Source organism: Ostrinia furnacalis, unplaced genomic scaffold (assembly GCF_004193835.3).
Source record: "Ostrinia furnacalis isolate ACB-3 unplaced genomic scaffold, ASM419383v2 OfSCF1370, whole genome shotgun sequence".
NCBI lineage: Eukaryota > Metazoa > Arthropoda > Insecta > Lepidoptera > Crambidae > Ostrinia > Ostrinia furnacalis.
This window is the reverse complement of record NW_021131609.1, coordinates 312,290-336,594: the sequence shown is the minus strand read 5'-3', so window position 1 is coordinate 336,594 and position 24,305 is coordinate 312,290. Positions and strand designations below refer to the sequence as shown.

Here is a 24,305-nt window from a genome sequence, read left to right as displayed (position 1 = left end):
ATACATTGAGGTTCCGCGTGACTTCACAAAGTGCTACACTTTTAAGCATGCCTTGACGTCACGGGCCTCATCTTTTGAACTTTGGCGCGCTTTATCTCTTTCCATTTTCATTAGTTTGAATAAGTGGAAAATACGTGACGATAATCTTGCTTTTTACCCAAGAAACATCTCTATTATAGATACGCTTCAATGGCCTGATAGTGTTGAGAGTACACCAGAGTAGTAAATATCTTGTTCGACCTCATCAGGTCCTGATGGTAGCGTATAATTTGATTGTAAGTTTGTAATTAAAACCTCAAGATAGAAGAAAACTATTATATTCTTCCATCACAGTGATATAATTGCCCCAAAAATACGGACAAAAGAAAGTACACAGATGAAAAATGGTACGGCTATACTTCTTCCTACTAGCAACACATTCCCTTGACAAAACGCCTGGTTTCATCTAAATCCGTTTCACATATCACACATAACTCAAATCCCAATAGCATCCCAAAATTCAGCTGAAACTTAAGCGTTAAAAACCTGCTGACCTGGGGTCCTACTCTGTAATTTTAGACTCTATCTTTATTTGAAAGCCTTTGTTGCTATAACTGCCTTGTTATGCATAAAAAAAAAAAGAACTAGCGGCCGTCCGCGACTTCGTACGCGTGGATCCCGTTTTACCCTCTTAGGGGTTGAATGTTGCAAAATCCTGACTTAGTGAGCACCTACGTTTTAAAAAGAACTCCCATACAAAATTTGAGACTCCTAGCACTTGTAGTTTCTGAGATTTCGTGATGAGTGAGTGAGTCAGTCAGTGGCACTAAGTTCGCCTTATGGACCACAATATGGCATTAAAGATTACATAAATAACTTAATAACTATCGAATAAAATACGAACATGTTTGAGAATAGACCTCCAGAGTCGACCTTTTAAATATTCCGGTCAGTCGCATGCAAAAACAGTCACGCACGGAATCCCGTCATAGGGTATTTTGTTATAAATATAATAAAATTTGGCCAAAAATCGTTTGTTTCGGAGTTGTGAAGAAATAGAAAGAAAGAAGAAGGATTTTGAGATGAAATATACTACTTTGTAGTGTTGAGACGTATAATTTCAAGGACTTATTTTTTAAAGAATATGTTTTTGATTATTGCACTTTATAANGTCGAAAATGGCCTGAATTGCTTCGAGAAAAGGATGGTACGGCCGTGCCGCTTTTTTGCTCGACTTGGTGGGGGCACTGCCGTGCCCCCAGATCTATCAACGCACAGCCCAAACCACTGGACGGATCGGGCTGAAATGTGGCATGCAGGTAGATGTTATGACGTAGGCATCCGCTAAGAAAGGAATTTACGAAACTCCACCCCTAAGGGCTAAAACGGGATCCACGCGTACGAAGTCGCGGGCGGCCGCTAGTCATAAAATATATGTGTTCTTTTATTCCGTAACATATTCCTTCCTTCAACAGATAGTAGTAGCGGGCATGGGAATCCCGTGGCTCGGCTATATGTTCGGCTACGCGCTCGCGCGGATCTTCAAGCGGCCGCATAAGGACGCGCTCGCCATCTCCATCGAGACCGGCATCCAGAACACAGGCATCGCCATCTTCCTGCTGCGCTATGCGCTGAGTCAGCCTGAGGCGGACATCACTACAGGTGACTAGAAACCATTTGTTTTTTTTTTATGCATAACAAGGCAGGTATTTGACCACAATCGCACCTGATGTTAAGTGGGATGCAGTCTAGGATGGACATCTAGGTAACTTATCACCTGTCATCCGCTTTACAATGGAGGGAAGACGAACCTTAACTTCGAACTCCTCCTATATGTTCTTCTAATGAGGGCTATCGTTTTAGCGCTCACCAGTTGGCGCCACTGTAGAGTAAGGTCCTGTCACTTGCTAGTAGCGAAGACAGTGGCGCCAACTGGTGAGCGCGAAAGTGGTAGGAGGACTATCGCATTTGCACTCATCAAGATGGCGCCACTGTAGAGTAAGGTCCTGTCAATCGCCAGGGGTGCCAACTGTTAAGTATAAATACGATAGCCCTCATTAATTTCGTTGCGGGACCAATGACAGTTTAACTTTCTCCCGGGACAAACTTGACCTTCATTGGTTGGGCTTTTTATTGGCGGTCAAGCTGTAGATCCTGGCTACACAGGAGTTGCAGCGGTGAGAACGAGAGGTAGGAATAGTCCCGTGTTAGAGACCATCATCAGTACAACATAAGGATGCACTCGCTATCTCCATCGAGACCGGCATCCAGAACACAGGCATCGCCATTCCTGCTGCGCTATGCGCTGAGTCAGCCCGAGGTGGACATCACTTCAGGTAGACAACTAGAGATTTTAGTAGATAATTTGGAGCACGACTGTGTAATCACATTACATTAGTTCGTTTTAGCCAAATGACGTCCACTGCTGGACAAAGGCCTCCTCCAAGGTTTTCCACAATGCACGGTCCTGCGCTGCCCGCATCCAGGCTCTTCCCGCGACCTTTACCAGATCGTCGGTCCACCTAGTAGGAGGCCTGCCCACGCTACGTCTTCCAGCCCGTGGTCGCCACTCAAGAACTTTCCTGCCCCAGCGGCTATCAGCTCTTCGAGCTATGTGCCCCGCCCACTGCCACTTGATTTTAGCAATTCTGCGAGCTATGTCGGTCACTTTGGTTCTCCTGCGGATCTCGTCATTTCTGATTCGATTACGCAGTATATCACCCACCTGATACCGCGCTCCAGAAGTATCAATCATGGTATACCTACATAAATATTAATTCGTCCTAATAAATAAGTAGGTAATTAGTAATTATTTTTTTACTTTTTAGTGTAGGTTTTTTGGAGTCGGTTTTATTTTTTTAATTTTCAAAGTGTTACCCATAATTGTCATGGCAAAATTTTACATAAAGTTGTTAAGGCGGGGGTTTTGATTTATTACGTTCAACATTTGATGGGATTATTCAACAATCTTATTCCCTAAACATACTCAATCGAACATCATTATCGACGTATTCGATTACTCTCATTCATCGGTTGTTCACAGCTCCATATCTCCGTTATGAAAAGGGAAAAATGGAAAAAAATAGTCTCCGTTACGCAAAAATATTTCCATAAAGCGGGGAAATTTCCAACAATGCCTATAATAAAGGGAGACGTACACGACAATGGGGAAAATGGGTTGAACATGAAATGTGAATGTGCGTTACAAAGAATACAATATAATGTACAGTGCGGATGTGTGGTGCCGGTGACATAGATCTGCGATTTTTAAAATAGCATAAGGCAAGGAAGGGCTAAGAAAAACGCTATAACTCGTCTTGAGTCTATAATCTGGTCTCTGACCACGTAGAATTTTGTCCATTAACCCCAAGCTACCCATCCTTATCGTTCGCGCGTAATTCTATTGCTGTCGCGACTGTTCGACGGGCGCCCGCAGTGAGTGGGCGAGCGCGACAGCAACATAGTTACGCGCGAGCGATAAGGATGGGTAGCTTGGGGTCATTGGACAAAATTCTACGTGCTCAGAGACCAGGCTTTACTTACTTACTCCACATTATTATTTAGTAATTAAGTGCTTACTCTGTCACTTATACCAGCATCTCGATAAGAGCGAGAGAGATCATCATCATCATCTCAGCCATAAGACGTCCACTGCTGAACATAGGTCTCCTCTAATGCCTTCCATGTTGCCCGGTTGGTAGCAGCCTGCGTCCAGCGCCTTCCTGCTACCTTTATGATGTCGTCGGTCCACCTTGTGGGTGGGTGGAGAGAGATTCATAAATCCTAAAATTCAAAACGGCACTAGAGTACCTAGTTTAATTGACTATAGCGTGGTTTGATTTCAAATTTTAACATTATTTTACAAGATAATAAGCAATTAGCATATTCACATGACGACTTCGTCATTAGACTAGATTAGAGAAATTAGTTTGAGACATTGAGACTTCTAGAAAAATATGGAGTTTAAAAGCGATTAAATGAAGTATTAACCGAGTTGTAGGATGTTTAGAGTAACGTTATATTGTTTTTAAAAGATATAAAACCGACTCCAAAAAACCTACATTAAAAAGTAGAAAAATAATTACTAATAACCTACTTATTTATTAGGACGAATTAATATTTATGTAGGTATACCATGATTGATACTTAAAAAAAAAAAAAAAAAAAAAAAAACATACGGGTCGAATTGAGAACCTCCTCCTTTTTTTGAAGTCGGTTGAAAATAGAAAAATACCGAAGAAGTCGAAAAAACGTACAATAGGAAATGGTGACACATAGTGATCTATCAACGCACAGCCCAAAGTCCAAACCACTGGACGGATCGGGCTGAAATTTGGCAAGCAGGTAGATGTTATGACGTAGGCATCCGCTAAGAAAGGATTTTACTGAACTTCACCCCTGAGGGGGTAAAACGTTTCCACGCGTACAAAGTCGCGGGTGGCCGCTAGTTTTTTCAATAAAAACTTTTCACAATCTGATCTGCAAGTCTGTGGCATTAAACGCACGTCAGAAGAACGCAACATGTGGACGACTCGCTTTGCATGTAACTGCGACAAAATTCTCAAGCAAATGTGACTGCGAAGCGTGCCAAGCATCTAGGTGTGGATATTCCGTATGTGGAGGCGTGTATTTATTTACTTAGTAACAATTTTAAGATGGGAAATAGGATAATATCAACTTTCTTAGCAACGTTGCAATTGCATATTTTACCTAGGGCTGTTTTTGGATCTTCTTGACGAAATGACTCAACTTATTTAGATGTTAGGAGATACATCTATGAGAGAAAGAAAAACAACGCCGCAAATAAGTGCAAATTTTTAACGATAACCAGTTTTTACCAGTGCTTAGTACTAGGATTAAAACCTATAGAAAACAAATAATAATATTATAACGTAGAAAAATAGTATCCATGTCAGATGGAATTAAATGAGTTCCCAAAGATCTAAATATGAACTACAAATCAAAACGAATATTGCCTGTAATCAGGACGTCTGTCCATCAGAATGATGATGCCATGTTCTTTTCCAAAGGGCGAAGAGCCTTTTCTTCCTGGGCTAGCTTTTTCAGCCCATTTTAAAAACCATTCATCAAAACCAGGGATGTTATGGATATCCGTAACCGTAACTTTCGGATATCCGAAATAAAAAAATATCCTCAGAGCACAAATTCACGCTGTCCCACGGACCCCTAAAAATGACAGCCTTGACAACAAAAACTCACTCAGGCCGTTATTTATTTAGTGTCACGTATTTCCGCCGCCATTTTCTCTGAGCTCGATCTATAAAGTGGTAGGTGTCAGTTAAAAAAATGTATGGTGGAGCACCTGAATGGGTTTGTGAGTTTTGATTCAGCATTGAGCTTCAATTCATGTTTGGAGACGGGTTTTTTGTCGCAAATGGTAGGCTCCAATTTCTCTTTGGATTTATTAGTCACCAAAGTATTTTCGTCCATTATATTTTGACTTTGTCTATTTATAACTTATGAGTATGTAGATTATATTTTTATGAACTAAGTAATAAGGTGGACCGTTGACCTCATAAAGGTAGCAGAAAGGCGCTGAATGCAAGCCGCTACCAACTAAACGATGTGGAAATCATTGGGGGAGGCCTATACTATGTTCAGCAGTGGACGTCTTATGGCTGAAGTGATGATGATGATGGTCACCTTATGTCAGAAAAAGAGACAAAGTTGATACTTATTTACTTAATTCACTGATAAACAAGTTTAAACATACAGTAGGTACTAACTATACAAATACTTATATTGCGTCAAAAATAAAAGTTTTAAAGGATGAAGACAAAAGTTTCTATGGAGAACCAATCAACCTCACTGTTAGCCACCTGGAAACGTAGGTATTTCAATTTGTGCTTTTGATAAATATGTAGAACTAGTTATTTTCTTCAGAGACATGCACGCAACAGTATCTGTATATCAAGAATAGCAAATATGTTAGCAAAAAGCGCACCGAACATTTCGTTTTGAGAAACACCTTTTTGTATGTTATAAAACATAACACACCTTTTCTTTGTAACATTGTTTCTCGTTACCGTAAGTTATTTTGTGAGAAAACGTTCCTAAATGGTTGCTTGTTTCTCTTTGTATCGCAAAAAAACGGAAACTGGCGCTTTAGTGCGAATGCGTTTGGATACAGTTTAACTAAGATTTAGGAATGTTTTTATATTATGAATATTGACAACGTTATAGAGTAGTTCTTACATTCTCAATACTACGCTTTTATTATTTTAGTCCGTCAATAACATTATCAAAAAATATTGGACACGTCGTGTATTTTCATTTAATTTTGTCAGACAAGTAATTACGAAGTTATGATGCGTTGAAGTTCCGCGTGACTTCACAAAGTGCTACACTTTTAAGCATGCTTTGACGTCACGGGCCTCATCTTTTGAACTTTGGCGCGCTTTATCTCTTTCCATTTTCATTAGTTTGAATAAGTGGAAAATACGTGGCGAGTATTTATCTTGCTTTTTACCCAAGAAACATCTCTATTATACGCAATGGCCTGATATTGTTGACCTCATCAGGTCCTGATGGTAGCGTATAGTTTGATTGTAAGTTTGTAATTAAAACCTCAAGATAGAAGAAAACTATTATATTCTTCCATCACAGTGATATAATTGCCCCAAAAATACGGACAAAAGAAAGTACACAGATGAAAAATGGTACGGCTATACTTCTTCTTACTAGCAACACATTCCCTTGACAAAACGCCTGGTTTCATCTAAATCCGTTTCACATATCACACATAACTCAAATCCCAATAGCATCCCAAAATTCAGCTGAAACTAAAGCGTTAAAAACCTGCTGACCTGGGGTCCTACTCTGTAATTTTAGACTCTATCTTTATTTGAAAGCCTTTGTTGCTATAACTAGCGGCCGCCCGCGAATTCGTACTCGTGGATCCCGTTTTACCCTCTTAGGGGTTGAATCTTGCAAAATCCCGACTTAGTGAGCAACTACGTTTTAAAGGGAACTCCCATACAAAATTTGAGACTCCTAGCACTTGTAGTTTCTGAGATTTCGTGATGAGTGAGTGAGTCAGTCAGTGGCACTAAGTTCGCCTTATGGACCACAATATGGCATTAAAGATTACATAAATAAATGAATAACTATCGAATAATACGAACATATTTGAGAATAGACCTCCAGACTCGACCTTTTAAATATTCCGGTCAGTCGCATGCAAAAACAGTCACGCACGGAATCCCGTCATAGGGTTCAGTATTTTGTTATAAATATAATAAAATTTGGCCAAAAATCATTTGTTTCGGAGTTGTGAAGAAATAGAAAGAAAGAAGAATGATTTAGAGATGAATAATATACTACTTTGTAGTGTTGAGACGTATAATTTCAAGGACTTATTTTTTAAAGAATATTTTTTTGAATATTGCACTTTCNGCACTTTATAATAGTCCCGTTAACCCCTTATGGTAGTCTATGGCTAAATGCTTGTGTTACAAGTGTTTTCACCATAATAGTCCAGAGGCGTTCGAACCCGCGTTTTTTTTTATCCACAACGAGGAAGCTCTTGGCCTGTATCTCACCTGATGGTAAGTGACGATCTGGCCGAAGGTGGAAGCGAGCTTCACCTGGAATCCTCAACCACGGATGGCTATCTTATCTCTAACTGCCGGAATACAACAATGCTGTTAACATTGTTGTTATGGCGACAGACTTAGGTAAGATGGTGGTAGCTAGCCAGGCAGGCTTAGAACAAGCCCTATCACCAACCAAACCGAACAGAAAAATCTGCCCCCTTTGGAAATCGAACCCGGGACCTCTGCGTCTGAAGCAGGTGGTCTTACCACTAGACCACAGATGCGTTTCTCGGAGTTGGCGAGTCTGACACCTTTTCGTTCTATGTCGTTGTCGCTATCAATGGTCGAAAATTACTCTGAAGATTAAAAAAGTATTTAAATTATACGTTAAAAAAATAATTGCTCAATCAATCTCTGTGCTATTAAATGGATTTATTTTCATACAAAATGAACACTTTTCAACGGTATCAACTAACCGTGTATGTAGCGCTAGTTACATGAGTGCAAATATTAACTGGTTTGCTGCCAAATGTGCTACGATAGCAGATTATTTGCTTCTATTGTAGTGACCTTTGCAATATGCATACTAGTCACTGACTAGAGCTGGAAAAGCTCTTCAAGCTACCAGCGCGCGTCCCTTCAAAAAAAAAAAAACACTGACTAGAGGTCACATACTGGACAGTAGTGAACAGGTTGTCTCATACAAATGACAGCTGATTTTGTGTGCCAATTTGAAGCGTCACTACGATTATCCCGATAGCTAATTTTGACGTACATTATGCCTATGGAATAGCCATAGGAGTAAGCGAAAAAGAAATTCACTAATTTTATTTCCATAGACAATCGTATCTGCCTACAGTATGGCATACAGCGCCAAAATGGCGAAACTCAAATAGGCACAAAAATATTATGACAGCAGCCAGTCAAGTGGTATATACAGTGTACCTACCATGAGTTTACGTTAAGTGTGCTCGCTAGCGAGTACGTCAAAAATCTCTATGAAGATTTTGTTTCTTGAAAGTAGCCGCTAGGGGCGCTGCACCATATGTCATTCAATTAATGTCATTTTTTTACGTAGTCGCTAGCGAGCACACCTAACGTAAACTCATGGTAAGCACACAGGTCAGTGTTAAGTTTTGTTCCCCAGTCGACGAAGCACATGGTGTCGTGCCCTGCGTGCCCAAACAACTGCACGCAGGAAGATTTAATGAAGGCTACTGACAACGCCACTCTTGTGGCGGAGTTTTGGCCTGACGCTGTGTAGGTTTGTTGTCGACACGATAAATAAATAAAAAATAGCAGAAATCATGCAAAAATGATGGTTGCATCTCATTTGCCACTTTGATATCAGTTTTTCAGCATTTTCTGTGGCTTTTACATAAATACATACCTACATCTCATAACAAATAAATGTGTTATTTGTATCCAAACTGTGATCCATTTGCCTTTACGCTGATCGATGCTTCGCAGAGGTTTTGACAAAGTGGCATATGGATATGTGACGGGATTGAGTCGCGGAAATATGGATGAAGGATTGTGCCTTATTATACATTCAGGGAGGCTTTGTGATCGATGCGAGAAAGAAACAACATTCATCTTAACAGGAATTGTTAGAGAACCATTTTTATGTTTTACACGTTTTCATTTATGCATAAAGCAGGTATTTGACCGTAATCGCACCTGGTGTTAAATGAGATGCAGTCTAGGATGGTACATATCTGTCCTGTAAGTGCCTATTCACTTTCACCTTGAAAAGGCCCGGATTATAGTGTTCAGGAAAGACAGCAGCAGGCAGCGAATTCTACCCCTAGCTGTTCGCAAGGTGTTCCTATAATGTTTTATACAAGCTAGGTTTTTATCTTCTATTTTTGTATCTTTTTTAAAATGGGCTAATGGCGCTTGGCCGGAAAGTCACTTAAAGGGTTAATTAAATCAAATTAAAAACTTATTTTAAACGTAAAGCTCTCGCTTTAAAAATATATTGAACCCTTCCTAATAGCTAAAATAGAAGAGCAACACGGCAACATAATATTATATTATCATAAACTATCAACTAACATAATATAAGGAAAAATTGTTACTAATCCCTACTAACAAACTATGGATGAAAGTCTGAAATAAATTATTTATTATTATTATTATTATAAAGAAAGATGCTTTTGTCCAGATTGGAGAAGCCCTTGTCCTAATGGACGTCACTTGGCTGAATGAACAAACGAACTGTTTTGAGCCTCAAGAGGATTAGGTTTAAAAAAATGACAGCTGATTATAAGGTTGAGACAGCCGTCTAGCTCTACCATTCGAGCTGAAGGCTGAAGACTGGACAAAATGAGAATGTCATGTGCAAGAAATGGTGCAAGGAAAATCTGTAACAGAACGAATTTAATCAAATCATTTCTTTCTTATCTTTAGTGTGCAATAAAGTGTATTTATTATTATTATTATTCTTTCCCAGGACCGCGGAGGCTGGTCGCAGTGGAGCGAGTGGTCCCTCTGTTCCCGGACCTGCGACGGAGGAGTCTCCCGGCAGCTGAGGACCTGCTCCTCCCCCGCTGGCTGTAGGGGGGAACCCGTGCGGTACAAGATTTGTAACATGCAGGTATGTATATCAGTCTCCAAACTAGGTGGAAGATCTGGTAAAGGTCGCGGGATGTGCCTAGTCCCCCACTTGGTGGACCGACGATCTGGGGACGTCGCGGGAGGTGCCTGGATGCGGGCGGCACAGAACCGGTCGTTTTGGAAATCCTTGAGGGAAGCCTTTGTCCAGCAGTGGACGTCATTTGACTGAAACGAAAGTATATCAAATATTACTACTGCCAGCACTGTGAAAGCTGGTCGCAGCCCTCCTGAAATATTTATTTCTGTTTTTAGTACCTATCTTGGTTGGGTTTTTAGCGGCCAATTTGTAGATACACAGGAGTTGCAGCGGCGGGAACGAGGGGTGGGAATAGTCCCGTGGTGTATCCCAGTAGCTCCGTCTGGCGGTCTTTAAAAATTTCAACTGTCTATTAGCAGAGTTTTACTCTTTAGGTACGGATCCCTAAAAGGAGTCTTGTGAAAAATATTTTTACGTACTATCGGCAACAGTGTTATCTGCCCATTGCCAGTCATCGTTCTATCGCAAAGAATCGCCATTTGATTAGAGCGAGAGCAAAAACGGAAATGGATAGTTAACAGTGTGGCCGTGTGTACCTACATAGCTCTTTAACTAGCTTTACCCTCAGTTTTATCCTTACGGATTTCGTTCTGTGACAGATAGCGTATCCTGATTCAAATAATAAATGATTTAACCCTCCGTGTACGAGGTGACTAAAAGTTACGCCCCGTACCAGGTGGGGTATGACATACCCCAATATACAAAGTGATAAAATTTTCATTGAACATTTTTTTAGGTGGAATTTAATATTTAATATTGATTATTTACTTATTCTAATTAGGTGTAAAAAAAGCTCTGAGCTGAAAATATGTATTATAACATTTTTTTCATAAAATAACAAAAAGACACAATTTCCGTTGTTCTTGTAATTTAGGAATCAGTTTCTTATGTATAATTTTTAATTAGTGCCATTAATTATGACAACCGTTTTATTTAACAAAGTACAAGATATTTACTTATAATTTAAAAGTAAATTAAAAACTGGAAGGGTATAAATTTATTTTGATTATCGGTTTTCAATTTACTACAATTCTGATGAAAGAAAATGAGTATGCTCAATGCATAAAATGGGAGTGTAACAATTTTATTTATTTATAAAATATGCTATTCCATTTCAGTAGCCCATAAATTGTATCACCAAGTATAAATTGCAGCCCATAAGTATATGTTCACATACGTCATCGGATCTCAGTACTAAACTTCCAGATTCGCACTAAAAGTCATCTCATTTGACTAAAAGTGCTTGAAAATTTCAGATTCCGTGAAAATCACGAAAAATATTATTTGTACTAGCTTTCCGCCCGCGGCTTCGCCCGCGTGGAATTTTGTCTGTCACAGAAAAACTTTATCGCGCGCGTCCCTGTTTCAAAAACCGGGATAAAAACTATCCTATGTTCTTTCCCGGGACTCAAACTATCTCTATGCCAAATTTCATCAAAATCGGTTGCGAGGTTTAAGCGGGAAAGCGTAACAGACAGACAGACAGACAGACAGACAGACAGACAGACAGACAGACAGACAGAGTTACTTTCGCATTTATAATATTAGTTGGGATTGAGTTTTATTCTATTAACAAAGCTAAAAATATATAAATTATACCAAAACTGTTAGATTATTTTTTAACTTTTTTAACAACGTCCCGTACCAGGTGGGGTGTGTGAAACCCACACGCACTTTAAAGGCATGTAACTCTGTTGGTAGTCATCGCTGGACTGATTTTGCAGCTACTGAGAATTTCAAATTCAGCACTTGCAAATTTTTAAAATTATGGCGATTTTTAAACTACTGGGGTGTGTCACACCCCACCTCGTACAGCGAGGGTTAAATCAATCGTACTTTTCATGAGTGATGCTCCGCCTTGAAGATTTTAATCTGCATTTACTTACGGTGATATTAAATCCTAAATATAAAATAATTGTGGAAAAGTCACGAGTAGTTTTTTTCACATTGTCACATTTTTCCGGTGTTCCACTTTCTCAAATGCGTTTAATTAAACCTTTTATTCAGGACGCAGAAATGTTAGCAAACGAACGTAACAATGTAGCAAGCAATCAAACTGTCGCACTCGTGGCTCCACGATAATTGGTTCCGTATGTACACTGCGGGACAGAATTATGGGCCATGATGACGAAAATTTCCCATTTTCCCCCGACAGGTTTCCCCAAATGGATGAAAATGGGAATCTAAAGTTTGAACTACATTTCATTAAAAACCACATTTGAATCTTCTTAAGAAGTTGAAAGTAACATTCCCATTTTCTCCCATTTTGGGCAAAATTTAAATGTTCTAAAAAGCCTAAAAAATAGAACTTATTTCGCGCTGGACTCTACAGAGGACGAAAGACAAAACAATGAAATGGAAAGAGATAAAAAAGTCAGCTAAAATATTTATTTTAATTTACTTACTGCAGAAAGGGATGTTTAATCTGTTTTCAAACACAAATCGTCTTCTCATCAGAACTGACCTAATTCCCAAAAAATTAAATGCAAATTTTCTTCCCGAACTTTTCTTTGTAAAGCTAAATCCATTACCACCATATAAATTCTTAAATAACTTTCATTAATCATCGGTATTTGAGATAAAAGCGAATAGGGAAAAAGCTCGATAGACTGACGACATTGTCAATGTCACTCTTGATAATGGGATTCCCGAGCTTTTTACTGTAACGCTTTTAATTCCAAGTGGCTTTGGATCGGGGAAGTTAAAGCTGCCTCCACATTTTACGGAATATTCAATTTCAAGTGTGCGTTTCCACAAAAGTGGTACAAATTATATTATTTGTATTTTCTTCTTCTTCTTCCTCGGTCCCTCACTGATGAGGATCGCGACCACAGGTAGTGTCTTTCTCACAGGTACAGTGAAAAAAATTAATCATCAATTTAAGTTAGTGCATTGAAAAAAAAACTTAAATTATTCTCTAACATCTCAATTCAGTAGGTATTTTCCCCATCAGCTAATTTAACATGACTGTAAAATATAGTTCTTATCATTTTACTTCAGGCATCTAATGTAATGCCCTAAGTGACTTGATTATAATTTATTTCGCCTCTATTGTCTTTAGCAGTCTCATTTTAAGACTAAAAGACGCATAAAACTAAATTCACAAAGACCTTATTCTCTACTGCAAAGAGGCAAAGAAATTAACACAAGGATTTCTGAAGTTATATGTATCTGGAATTTGATTTGATTTGAATTGTTTCTTGAAAACAGAGGGCGTAGTGTGAGTTTAAGTCAAACGCATTCGATGTCGACTGCGTAAAAAGTGACATTAAATGTATGACGGATTGTACAGCGCCCCTGGCGGAAACTTTCTAGAACTAAAATCTTCGTATATTTTTTAACGCGCGTGTGATGCACTAGTGACGACGTTTTTATGTAAACTCACACTAAGCCCTCAGTTTGTGTGAGCACAGCTTTACTTCTAAGAAGTTAATCGTGGTAAACCAACTCAGAGCTAATATAGGAACTGAGACAGTCATTATTAACTGTGTTCTCTGTTTGTATCGAATCTGGATTAGCCAGGAATTCAAGATGCAAACTAATAATGTGAACCGAGAGGAACGTCTGGGACGGTGTTTGATTAGATATTTCATATGTGCCCGAGTGGATTTGTGCGGAATGGCTAACTTAGCTTGAAGCTGCACTAGATTATGTTTAGTTTAATGTAATATAAGTAGACTGTAAAACTTTTTATGTAAACCATCAACCACTTTCATTTCACCTATTTACCGGACTGCGCCAGAAGGAGGGTTATTTTATAACACTTTTCCTTCTACTACTATCTTTTAAGTAAATTATCTATACTATCTATACTAATATTATAAATGCGAAAGTAACTCTGTCTGTCTGTATGTCTGTCTGTCTCTCTTTCACTCCTAAATCACTGAGCCGATTTTGATGAAATTTGCCATAGAGATAGTTTGCGTCCCGAGAAAGGACATAGGATAGTTTTTATCCCTGTTTTTGAAACAGGAACGTGCGTGTTAATGTTTTTCTGTGACAGACAAAATTCCACGCAGGCGAAGCCGCGGGCGAAAAGCTAGTGTTAATATAAGACGACAAACTCCTCACTTTAATGTTGTGCTTAACTTTAAATGACATAAGTATCAGAAAGTAATTACATACGTGTGCACCTTTGTAAATTGTTACTGTGGTATATTCAGATAAATTTCCTACAACTGGAGGATCATTGCGTTAAAAAATAAGTTCTTTAAAAATAATTTTCTCTGCCATAACATTGTCCCGCACTGTACGGTCACAGTGAAGTGGAGAGAGCACTGAATGTTATTAAATAAATGCAGTCAACTCCAGCGGAGTGAAACAGCATTACTGGGTAGATGGTCACAGATTTTCTGATAAACGGCTGAACTAGTTATTCTGTGGTTTTCCTTTGTGAGTCGGTGAGTTTAAAAATTGAATTGTTGTTTAATATTGAAAGTTTTTATCGTTAATTTCAGTCGTTTCAACTTAAGATTATTAGGATTATTAATGAATATGTATAATTGAAATAGAAACCGAGTTTCGTTGTTTTCTACATCCACTGCTGGACAAAGGCCTCCCCCAAGGATTTCCATAAAGACCAGTCCTGGGCTGCCCGCATCCAGGTACTTCCCGCGACCTTAACCAGATCATCGGTCCACCTAATGAGCGGCCTATCCACACTACGTCTTCCAGCCCGTTGTCGCCACTCGAAAACTTTTCCGGCTCAACAGCTCTTCGAGCTATGTGCCTGCTAACTGCCACAGCAATTAGCAATTCGGGTTTGGTTTTCCTGCCGATTTTGTCATTTCTGATTCGATCACGCAGGGAAACTCCATTTATAGACTAAGATAATTTATTCATATTCAAAAAAGATTCCTCTGGCTGGCACCTATCTTATCAATGTGGATTGGCAAAGCGCCTTCCTACATATGAGTCCAGACTGAAATACTTTAATTTAAATAGTTTAGACAATCGCAGAATAATTTATGACCACCTTTTTTTGTACAAAATTATTAATGGGCAAATCGACTGCCGGGATCTACTGTCTCAGGTTAATTTTAACACTCCTTACAAACTGGCTAGACCTTCTAGGTATATGGCTTTCCGAGCAAAAGAGTTTAAGACTAACTTGGGCCATTTTTCAACAATCAATAGAATCCAATCGCAGTTTAGCCGCCTGTCACGGTCATCTTCTGGGAGCATCGACATAATATCATATTCACCTCGTAAATTTAAAGCTGTATTGCATGACTTGTTCGTTTCGGATAAATAGTCTAAAGATTGGACTATGTATCCGAAACGAACTGTAGACTCTAAACATGATTTATGTAAAAGAGAAAAGAAAATTGAAATTGTGTTTGCCTTCTATTAGTAGTACACTTATTTGCATGCCGTGGCAGCCTTTAAGTAAGGCAACACCACAATATAATGTTTGATGTATTAAGGTTATATTAGATAAGTTGTATGCTTTGTTGACTGTCCTTAAAATAAATAAATAAATAAATATGCTATAATATGTGTTAGACTTTTGTCACGGAGACGCGCCCCACCAATTTTTGTTGGGAATTTGATTTGATGATGATTTGATTTGAATTTGATCCGAGCAATCCGAGCGTCATTATTGTAATGTGCATGTGCACTCATTGCGGAAGAATGGTGGGGCACGTCTTCGTGGATGAAACGATCTATATACGTATGTTTCCATGGAAAGGAGGTATTGTTTCAATCATCTGGATGCCCGTCTCAGATGTTCATCTATGTGTATAATGTCTGTCTGCATCTTACATCGGTGTCTTGTATCCTGCATGCGCCTCTTGACAGTTAAATGGAGTGGCTTGCATCTCCATTTGGTATAATTAACGAGCGCATGAACAGAATACGTGGTATCTTATTTCTGTTGTAATAGAGACGAGTTTGCGAAAGCTGCATAAGACTGCACATCAAGCGTTACACTGGCATCTTATGCTAGTTGTAATAGAGGCGAGTTTGCAATTTAAATGTATAGTCTAATGTGCTGTGGACAGTACTGTGATGTATGCTTGTACGATTCTTGTTTATGTTAGACATCTTGTTGAAAGTAAATAAACAGGGCAAGCTAAATCAAACACTTTAAAAAGATTACATCACTCTAGCTAGAATATTATACTTATTTGATGATTTAAGACACTATTTAATCAAATATGTTAAATTAAAGTAATAAATAAATCAAACATTCATCTTTATCTTCCATGATGAGAGTAACAACGGGGTAGCGCAAAATCTGACATTACGAGTAGAAAACTGGTGACAGACTACATCAAGAGGCATGGTATCTGAGATTTTTCAATCATACTGTCCCGTGATGTCTATTTTCTTTCAAAAAACTTCTTTCATCTGTTAAAAACCTGCAATAAATCCTTATCAAAGTGAGTACAAAATAACCTACATACCTAAATACATTTTAAACCAGTGTTCTAAACATAAAATATTCATAAAATAAAGATCATTAAAACCGTCCCAGGTTAAAATACTGCAATGCGCGTACGCTTTAGTTGTCATCGTTTCAAAATAACCTCGACTACAAAGTATGTTTGTTCCAAAAGGCAAAACTAGGTTTTGTTTTCAGTTGAAAACAAAACCTAGTCCCCATTAATGCAACAGTTGCAGTTTTTAAAGCGTCAAGTTGTAATGCAATCGCAGCACTCGCCGCGATTCAATTATCATTCGATGCTTCAATCGATAAGTTTTAATCGAGTTGCGAACATCGTTATTACACACCACTACCCCGGTATCGGTTAAATTTGTTTACAAGTAATAACAGATAAGCTCCGATATGTGGCTATAGTAAAACTGAACAGTACTAACTTCAGAATTTGAAGATGCGTATACCTAATCGTATTCTTGCGATGCGAACTCAAAATACTTTTTCCTGTTCAGTAGGGGAAGGGGGGGCATAGTGGAGTACTTAATTTCAATCGAAAAAATTAAAAATAACCAGATAAGTTATGAAGACTAGTTTTAGTCAAAATGATACTACAAGTATTGTATTATAGATAACTCTAAAAAAAATTAACGAATTATTAACTATTTTGGCATAAAATAACTTTTTTTTATAGTTTATAATTTTCCGCTTTGCCCTTATCACAAGGGTAAAGTGGAATTGCACTTTGGGCAAAGTGAAAAAGGCACTTATTAAGCGTTTATCTACTCTATTTGAGCATTTTGCTAATGAGGTCAATTAAATGAAATAACAACAACTTATTTGGTAATTAGGAACTGTTTTAGGCAATAAAAAACCTTGTCCCTTACTACTGCAAAATCATATATTTTTTGCTTCAGTTTTATTGAAAAATACCGGACGAAACTTATCAATCTTCTTCAAAATATCACCAGATTTCAAATGACGATGAAGAGTTCCAAATAGGATACCATATTTTTTTCTACCGAACTAATCGTACTAAGACTCGCTTCCTCAATCGCTCTTCTCATTTGATCTTCTGTTCATGAGCCTTGGTTCGTTTTTCTTTTGTAATAATTATGAACCATCTGAAAAAACAAATTAAATATTTCTATGTGGGAATCATTCCACTTTGCCCCCTTGTAATTTTTTCCACTTTGCCTTTTTGATAATAATTACAGTTTTCAATTGATAACAAAGAAAGTATTAAAATTTCTTTAATCTACAAAATGTCAAAGGAATCTATGATAAACAGATATTAGATTTAAATAATAAAAATACCATCACTACTCACTTTTCACAATAATATCCAGCATCGAAAATCCTTGAATTTCGTAAGAAACTCACTCGATCTACATCGCGCAGTCATGTAGCCTGCTCGGTGGCGCTAGCCGGACTGATTTTGGTCAATGACCTTGGTCGGCCCTGTGCTTGGCTTACGTGAAGCACGAGTGCCGTTGGGTGAAAGAGTGTTGGTAAAATCAAATTTTTCGCTTTGCCCACCCCTTCCACTATGCCCCCCTCTCCCCTAATCCAAAGACAATAAACCACTAAGGAAAGTGACAACTAAGTAACCGGTTTAGTAAATACCAGTTTTCCTTAAGAGTTTTTTGTAGTCATACTGTTAGTAGTTCATTGGGTAAATTAGGTGGAACGGGGATGATTTTTTAAACAAAGTAGTTTTTGAAGAGTAAGACTGTCAAAAGATATTTATAAGGGACATAATCCTTTTCTGACATTTTTATGATTTAAAATCCAGCGTTCCTAAAATTATAATTTAGTATGTACAAAACACCATCTGATCTGCCACCTTCTGAGGTAAGGTTTTAAATGGCCACGCGGACGAACTTGTACTAAGATGTATTACCATTTCTCCTTTACTGTGGCACCACTGCCGAGTATATGACGAAGTGACGTTTGAACTAGTTGGAACCGGACTATTAATGGAGGGTATGCGCGTGATTACATCAAACTTACTTGTGCTCGGAAAGCTTGATATGGCTTTTACAGAAAGAGCTTAAATAAGCTAAAGCCTGGTCCGTGAGCACGTAGAATCCCGTCCAATGACCCCAAGCTACCCATCCCTATCGCTCGCGCGTAATTATGTTGCTGTCGCGACTGTGCGACGGGCGCCCGCAGTGAGTGTGCGAGCTTGGGGTCATTGGACGGGATTCTACGTGCTCACGGACCAGGCTTTAGTAGCTCTTATTCGAAAGAGTTAGTTGGCTGTATAGATTGCCTGGTAGAAGCAGATTAACAATAATAGGACCACGAAGAACTAAACTTCCTGGTGGTCCTACTAGTAGGACAAATAGTAGTAGGATCATGAGGAAACAGGGTTACTTACATATTAGTGTTATGTAGTAGTATAAGGTAGTTCTCGTAGTGTAATTTAAGAATGTGATAGCGCATTGACTGAAGTATCATGAAAATGTAGTCGACATATTTCAAAAGTATACTCGTAAACCTAGGCGAAGACCACCGATTTTTAAGTGGCCGATAGTTGGGCCCGATTCTAATTTGTATGAAGAATCGGCCGATATCAAATCGGTGTAATGTGCGCACTTTCATACATGTCCACAGGGCCGGATTAACCATCTCGGGGCCCCTAGGCACAGCTCGTTTTGGGCCCCCTTTTTTTGTCGCGGAGGAAATGCTTTGCGCACCGTCACCACTGCCGGGGGACAGGGTGGTGTATGGGACTCCCGGCGCCCTAAAAAGGGAAAAGGACGGGGTATACCCACTAAAACCTCCGCGGCGTTCCGTCGTAGCCCGAGTGGGGTTGTCGCGAGTATCCGGCCGTAGCCTTAGACTTCCGCGACACCACGCTACAGCGACAGCTCGCCTACACGGCGGACCCTACACGCCCCACTTGTGGGGGTCCGACGGGAATGCCCGAAACGCCAAGCCGTTCCCGTCAGGCGAAGGTGACAAGGGTGCCCCCGCACCCCCGGCCTGCTGGCCGCCACCTGGGGGCAGAGTAGAACAGTCGTANCTAAGAAAGTATTTTACGAAACTCCACCCCTAAGGTGGTAAAACAAAACGGGATCCACGCGTACGAAGTCGCGCTGCTAGTTTTAATATAAGACGACGAACTCCTCACTTTAATGTTGTGCTTAATTTTAAATGACATAAAGTATCAGAAATATAATTACATAGGTACTTACGTGTTAGTTTTGAGATTATATTACTATTGGTAAAAGACAGCTTTTATGACTGACTTTTATTACTGATAGCTGATTTTGTTACTGTGGTATAATTCAGCTGTTATATTTCCTACAATTGCATTAAACTTATGGATCATTGCGTTAAAAAATAAGTTCTTTAAAAATAAATGTATATGCCATAACATTGTCCCGCACTGTACGGTCACAGTGAAGTCGAGAGAGCACTGAATGTTATTAAATAAATGCAGTCAACTCCAGCGGACTGAAACAGCATTACTGGGTAGATGGTCACAGATTTTCTGATAAACGGCTGAACTAGTTATTCTGTGGTTTTCTTTTGTAAGTCGGTGAGTTTAAAAATTGAATTGCTGTTAAATATTGAAAGTTTTTATCGTTAATTTCAGTCGTTTAAAGTTGATTTATGGTATCAATAAGTTATTGAAACATAAACCGGTTTGCACTGAATAAATTCGTGTTTGCCATGCTAGACGTACAATTAATTGCTGAATTCAAAGTATTTCAAAATCAAATTATACTTACAAAACAACACATCAATAGTAACGGTCGCTGTGCTAGATTACTGGGGTCTATGTATTTTTTCTTCAAATCTGGAGGTCAGTAGCACAATAAAATACAGGTAAATTACCATTATTTTATATCAAAAGATAGACCTTTCTCGAAAAAGGGGGGGGGGAATTTCAAACAATATCTCTATCCTTAAAGAAAATGTAGGGAGCGAATCATAGCCCTCACCTTACGCTATAAAAAGGTTTTAAAAAAGACTATAAGGTACTCCTCAAGTACTCTTGGTGGTCGTGGCAGTTTTAAAAAAAAATCGCACACGATGTCGTTTCATAAAGCGCTCCATAATGACAATAATAATAATAAATGAAAATTAATGAAAATATGCACAGTTTCCCATCACCCGCGCGCGCGTCCCTACCTCAAACTGTTTTCGAGAAATTAAGCGTTGCTATTTGCACAAATTTTTGGCCCACCCTGTAGGTATTTATGAATTAGGATACCTATTATAATTATTATACGGCATATTTTTTTGCTTGACCTTAAATAAATACAATGGAAGGAGGTACCTATGCTTCAATCATCTGGATGCCCGTCTCATATGTTCATCTATGTGTATAATGTCTGTCTGCATCTTACATCGGTGTCTTGTATCCTGCACGCGCCTCTTGACAGTTAAATGGAGTGGCTTGCATCTCCATTTGGTATGATTAACGAGCGCATGAACAGAATATGTAGTATCTTATGTCTGTTGTAACAGAGACGAGTTTTCAATAGCTGCATAAGACTGCACATCAAGCGTTACACTGGCATCTTATGCTAGTTGTAATAGAGGCGAGTTTGCAATTTAAATGTATAGTCTAATGTGCTGTGGACAGTACTGTGATGTATGTTCGTACAGTTCTTGTTTATGTTAGTTATTATTTGGATGAACGTTCTACGATATTCATTCAAAACTTAAGACTGATGGCATAGACTTGTTCAAGGTAAAAAAGATCAGATGACATATCATATCATAATTATGATAGATCATAGTATAATAATATAATGATTCGAGTATGCTAATATTAAGCAATTCTTAATTGCTTTCAATGATGAGAGTAACAACGAGGTAGCGCAAAGTCTAACATCAAAGAACTGGTGGCAAACTTAATAGAGAGCGATGGTGTCTGAGATTTTTCGAACATACTGTCCAGAGGTCATAATATGACCTTATTTTCTTTCAAATAACTTCTTTCAACTATTTTTTCTTTCAAATAACTTATTTCAAACCCGCAATAGTCCTAATGAAATTGAGAGAGATAACCTACGATACATAAACACAACACTGGTTGTTGGTTGTGTTCTAAACATAAAATATTCATAAAATAAATACCATTAAATCCGTCACAGGTTAAACTACTGAAATGCGCGTACGCTTTAGTTGTCATCGTTTCAAAATAACCTCGACTACAAAGTTTGTTTGTTTCAAAAGGCAAAACTGAAAACAAAACCTAGTCCCCATTAATTCAACAGTTGCAGTTTTGAAAGCGTCAAGTTGTAACGCAATCGCAGCACTCGCCGCGATTCAATTATCATTCGATGCTTCAACCGATAAGTTTTAATCGAGTTGCGAACATCGTTATTACACACCACTACCCCGGTATCGGTTAAATTTGTTTACAAGTAATAACAGATATGCTCCGATGTGTGGTTATAGTAAAAGTGAACAGTAATAGCAGCTTTTGAATTTGAAAGAAAGTAACTTTTATGAAAGGGAATTCTTTCTAAAAAATTAATACGACGATGGCTACATGGATGCAGATCTACTCTGAAAAACGATTTGATTTCAATATTTCAATGAAACTCATAATACAACTTTCTAACAACAAAGGATAATAATTATGAAATGAATAAATGTTATAATTTCATGAATGCAAATTGAACCTTTATTAGGATTGACCATTTTATTATACGAAGAAGCATTACAAATAACAAAACTGTCAAGAGTTATTTCCTATTCGGATATTGTTGATCGGCTAAAAACTTATTTTGCTTTTATTTAATCACTTGTCATAAAATAAGCGTACTGGAGTCAGAAACTGGCCCTAGGTGATATCCCTGCCCTAGTACGAAGACGTATTACTATTTCTCCTTTACTGTGGCACCACGACCGAGTATATGACGAAGTGACGTTTGAACTAGTTAGAACTACACTATTAATGGAGGGTATGCGCGTGATTACATCAAACTTACTTGTGCTCGGAAAGCTTGATATGGCTTTTACAGAAAGAGCTTAAATAAGCTAAAGCCTGGTCCGTGAGCACGTAGAATCTCGTCCAATGACCCCAAGCTACCCATCCCTATCGCTCGCGCGTAACTATGTTGCTGTCGCGCTCGCACACTCACTGCGGGCGCCCGTCGCACAGTCGCGACAGCAACATAATTACGCGCAAGCGATAGGGATGGGTATCTTGGGGTCATTGGACGGGATTCTACGTGCTCACGGACCAGGCTTTAGTAGCTCTAATTCGGAAGAGTTAGTTGGCTTTATAGATTCCCTGGTATAAGCAGATTAACAATAATAGGACCACGAAGAACTAGACTTAAGATTAGCACTCGGTAGTGTAATTTAAGAATGTGATAGTGTACCTACTTAAGTATAATGAAAACATATTTTATGTTCAAAAATTTATTATATTTCAAAAGTATACCTACTCGTAAACCTAGGCGAAGACCACCGATTTTTAGGTGGCCGATAGTTGAGCCCGATTCTAATTTGAATGAAGAATCGGCCGATATCAAATTTATTTATTTATTTATTTATAATCTGCTTGAAGGCTTACAAATTGGTGTAATGTGTGCACTTTCATACATGTCCATACTGATTAACAGCCCGACCCAACTATCAGACAAGTAAAAGTCGGTGGTCTGCGCCTAAAAGAACAATTTTTGCCCACAGACTTACCTAAGATTCACATGAAAACTATTCCTTTGTAAGAAAAAAATCTACTTCACAAAGTACTTTTTGCTGAAAGATTATTTTTATTTCCTAAATCCAATCAAACACAAGTAAGTACCTTAAAAGATTCGCCAAGGTAGATACTACGCCCCTTTACCAATTTCGATTTCCGTTTACCGAATTCTTTTTTCGTCTATTACATTGGGTTATTTTAAGACATTATTTCCTGTAGTTTTAGTACTTAGAAATCCTAATTATAATTCTTCGAATCAGATCAATACTCGTGGTTACGAAGATTAGCTTTCAAATAAACAATGTCAGTGAAAAAATTCCACGAAATTTTCTATTGACTAATCCACCCACCCCTCAACTACACAGAACTATCCTACTAATATTATAAATGTGAAAGTTTGTGAGTATGGATGAATGTTTGTTACTGGGTCACACAAAAACTACTTTAGTGTACCTACCTTACCTACTAAACTTTACAGGACGTTTATTAACGTTTATAAAATACTAGCTTTCTGCCCGCGGCTTCGCCCGCGTGGAATTTTGTCTGTAACAGAAAAACTTTATACCGCGCGTCCCTGTTTCAAAAACCGGGATAAAAACTATCCTATGTCCTTTCCCGGGACTCAAATTATCTCTATGCCAAATTTCATCAAAATCGGTTCAGTGGTTTAGGCGTGACAGAGAGACAGACAGAGTTACTTTCGCATTTTTAATATTAATATAGATTAGTATAGANAGTATAGATAGTACCTATAGATTCAGTTCATAGTCCTGTCATTTGGTAGTTTTACCGGAAGTAATGAAAATTGGTATTTCTATAGATTTCGATGTGCTCTTTACGAATTTCAACTTTGCGACCTCGTATGGTTGCCGCTCGCGCCGCCATATTGGAAAAATGCTGCCTATTTTCTTAAATGTTTCCTTTCGGATTAATTTTTTGACAAACTTAGAGAAACTCTGCCAGCATTGGGAGTGTAGCCGAAATCCATTTGATTCTGCAACAAAAATAAGATTGCACCTACAACCTGGTAAATATTAGAGCAACGTTCAAGGA

The 24,305-nt window shown here is 38.5% G+C and overlaps 1 protein-coding gene across 1 annotated transcript in view; it reads left to right on the top strand.

Moving 5' to 3' along the window:
• Positions 1-24,305, top strand: part of nolo (ADAMTS-like no long nerve cord) — a 196,536-nt gene that overhangs the window by 51,523 nt on the left and 120,708 nt on the right. Inside the window, exon 3 of the mRNA XM_028304071.1 lies at positions 9,991-10,134. Coding sequence (XP_028159872.1) covers positions 9,991-10,134 — 144 coding nt within the window. The remainder of the gene's footprint in view (positions 1-9,990; positions 10,135-24,305) is intronic.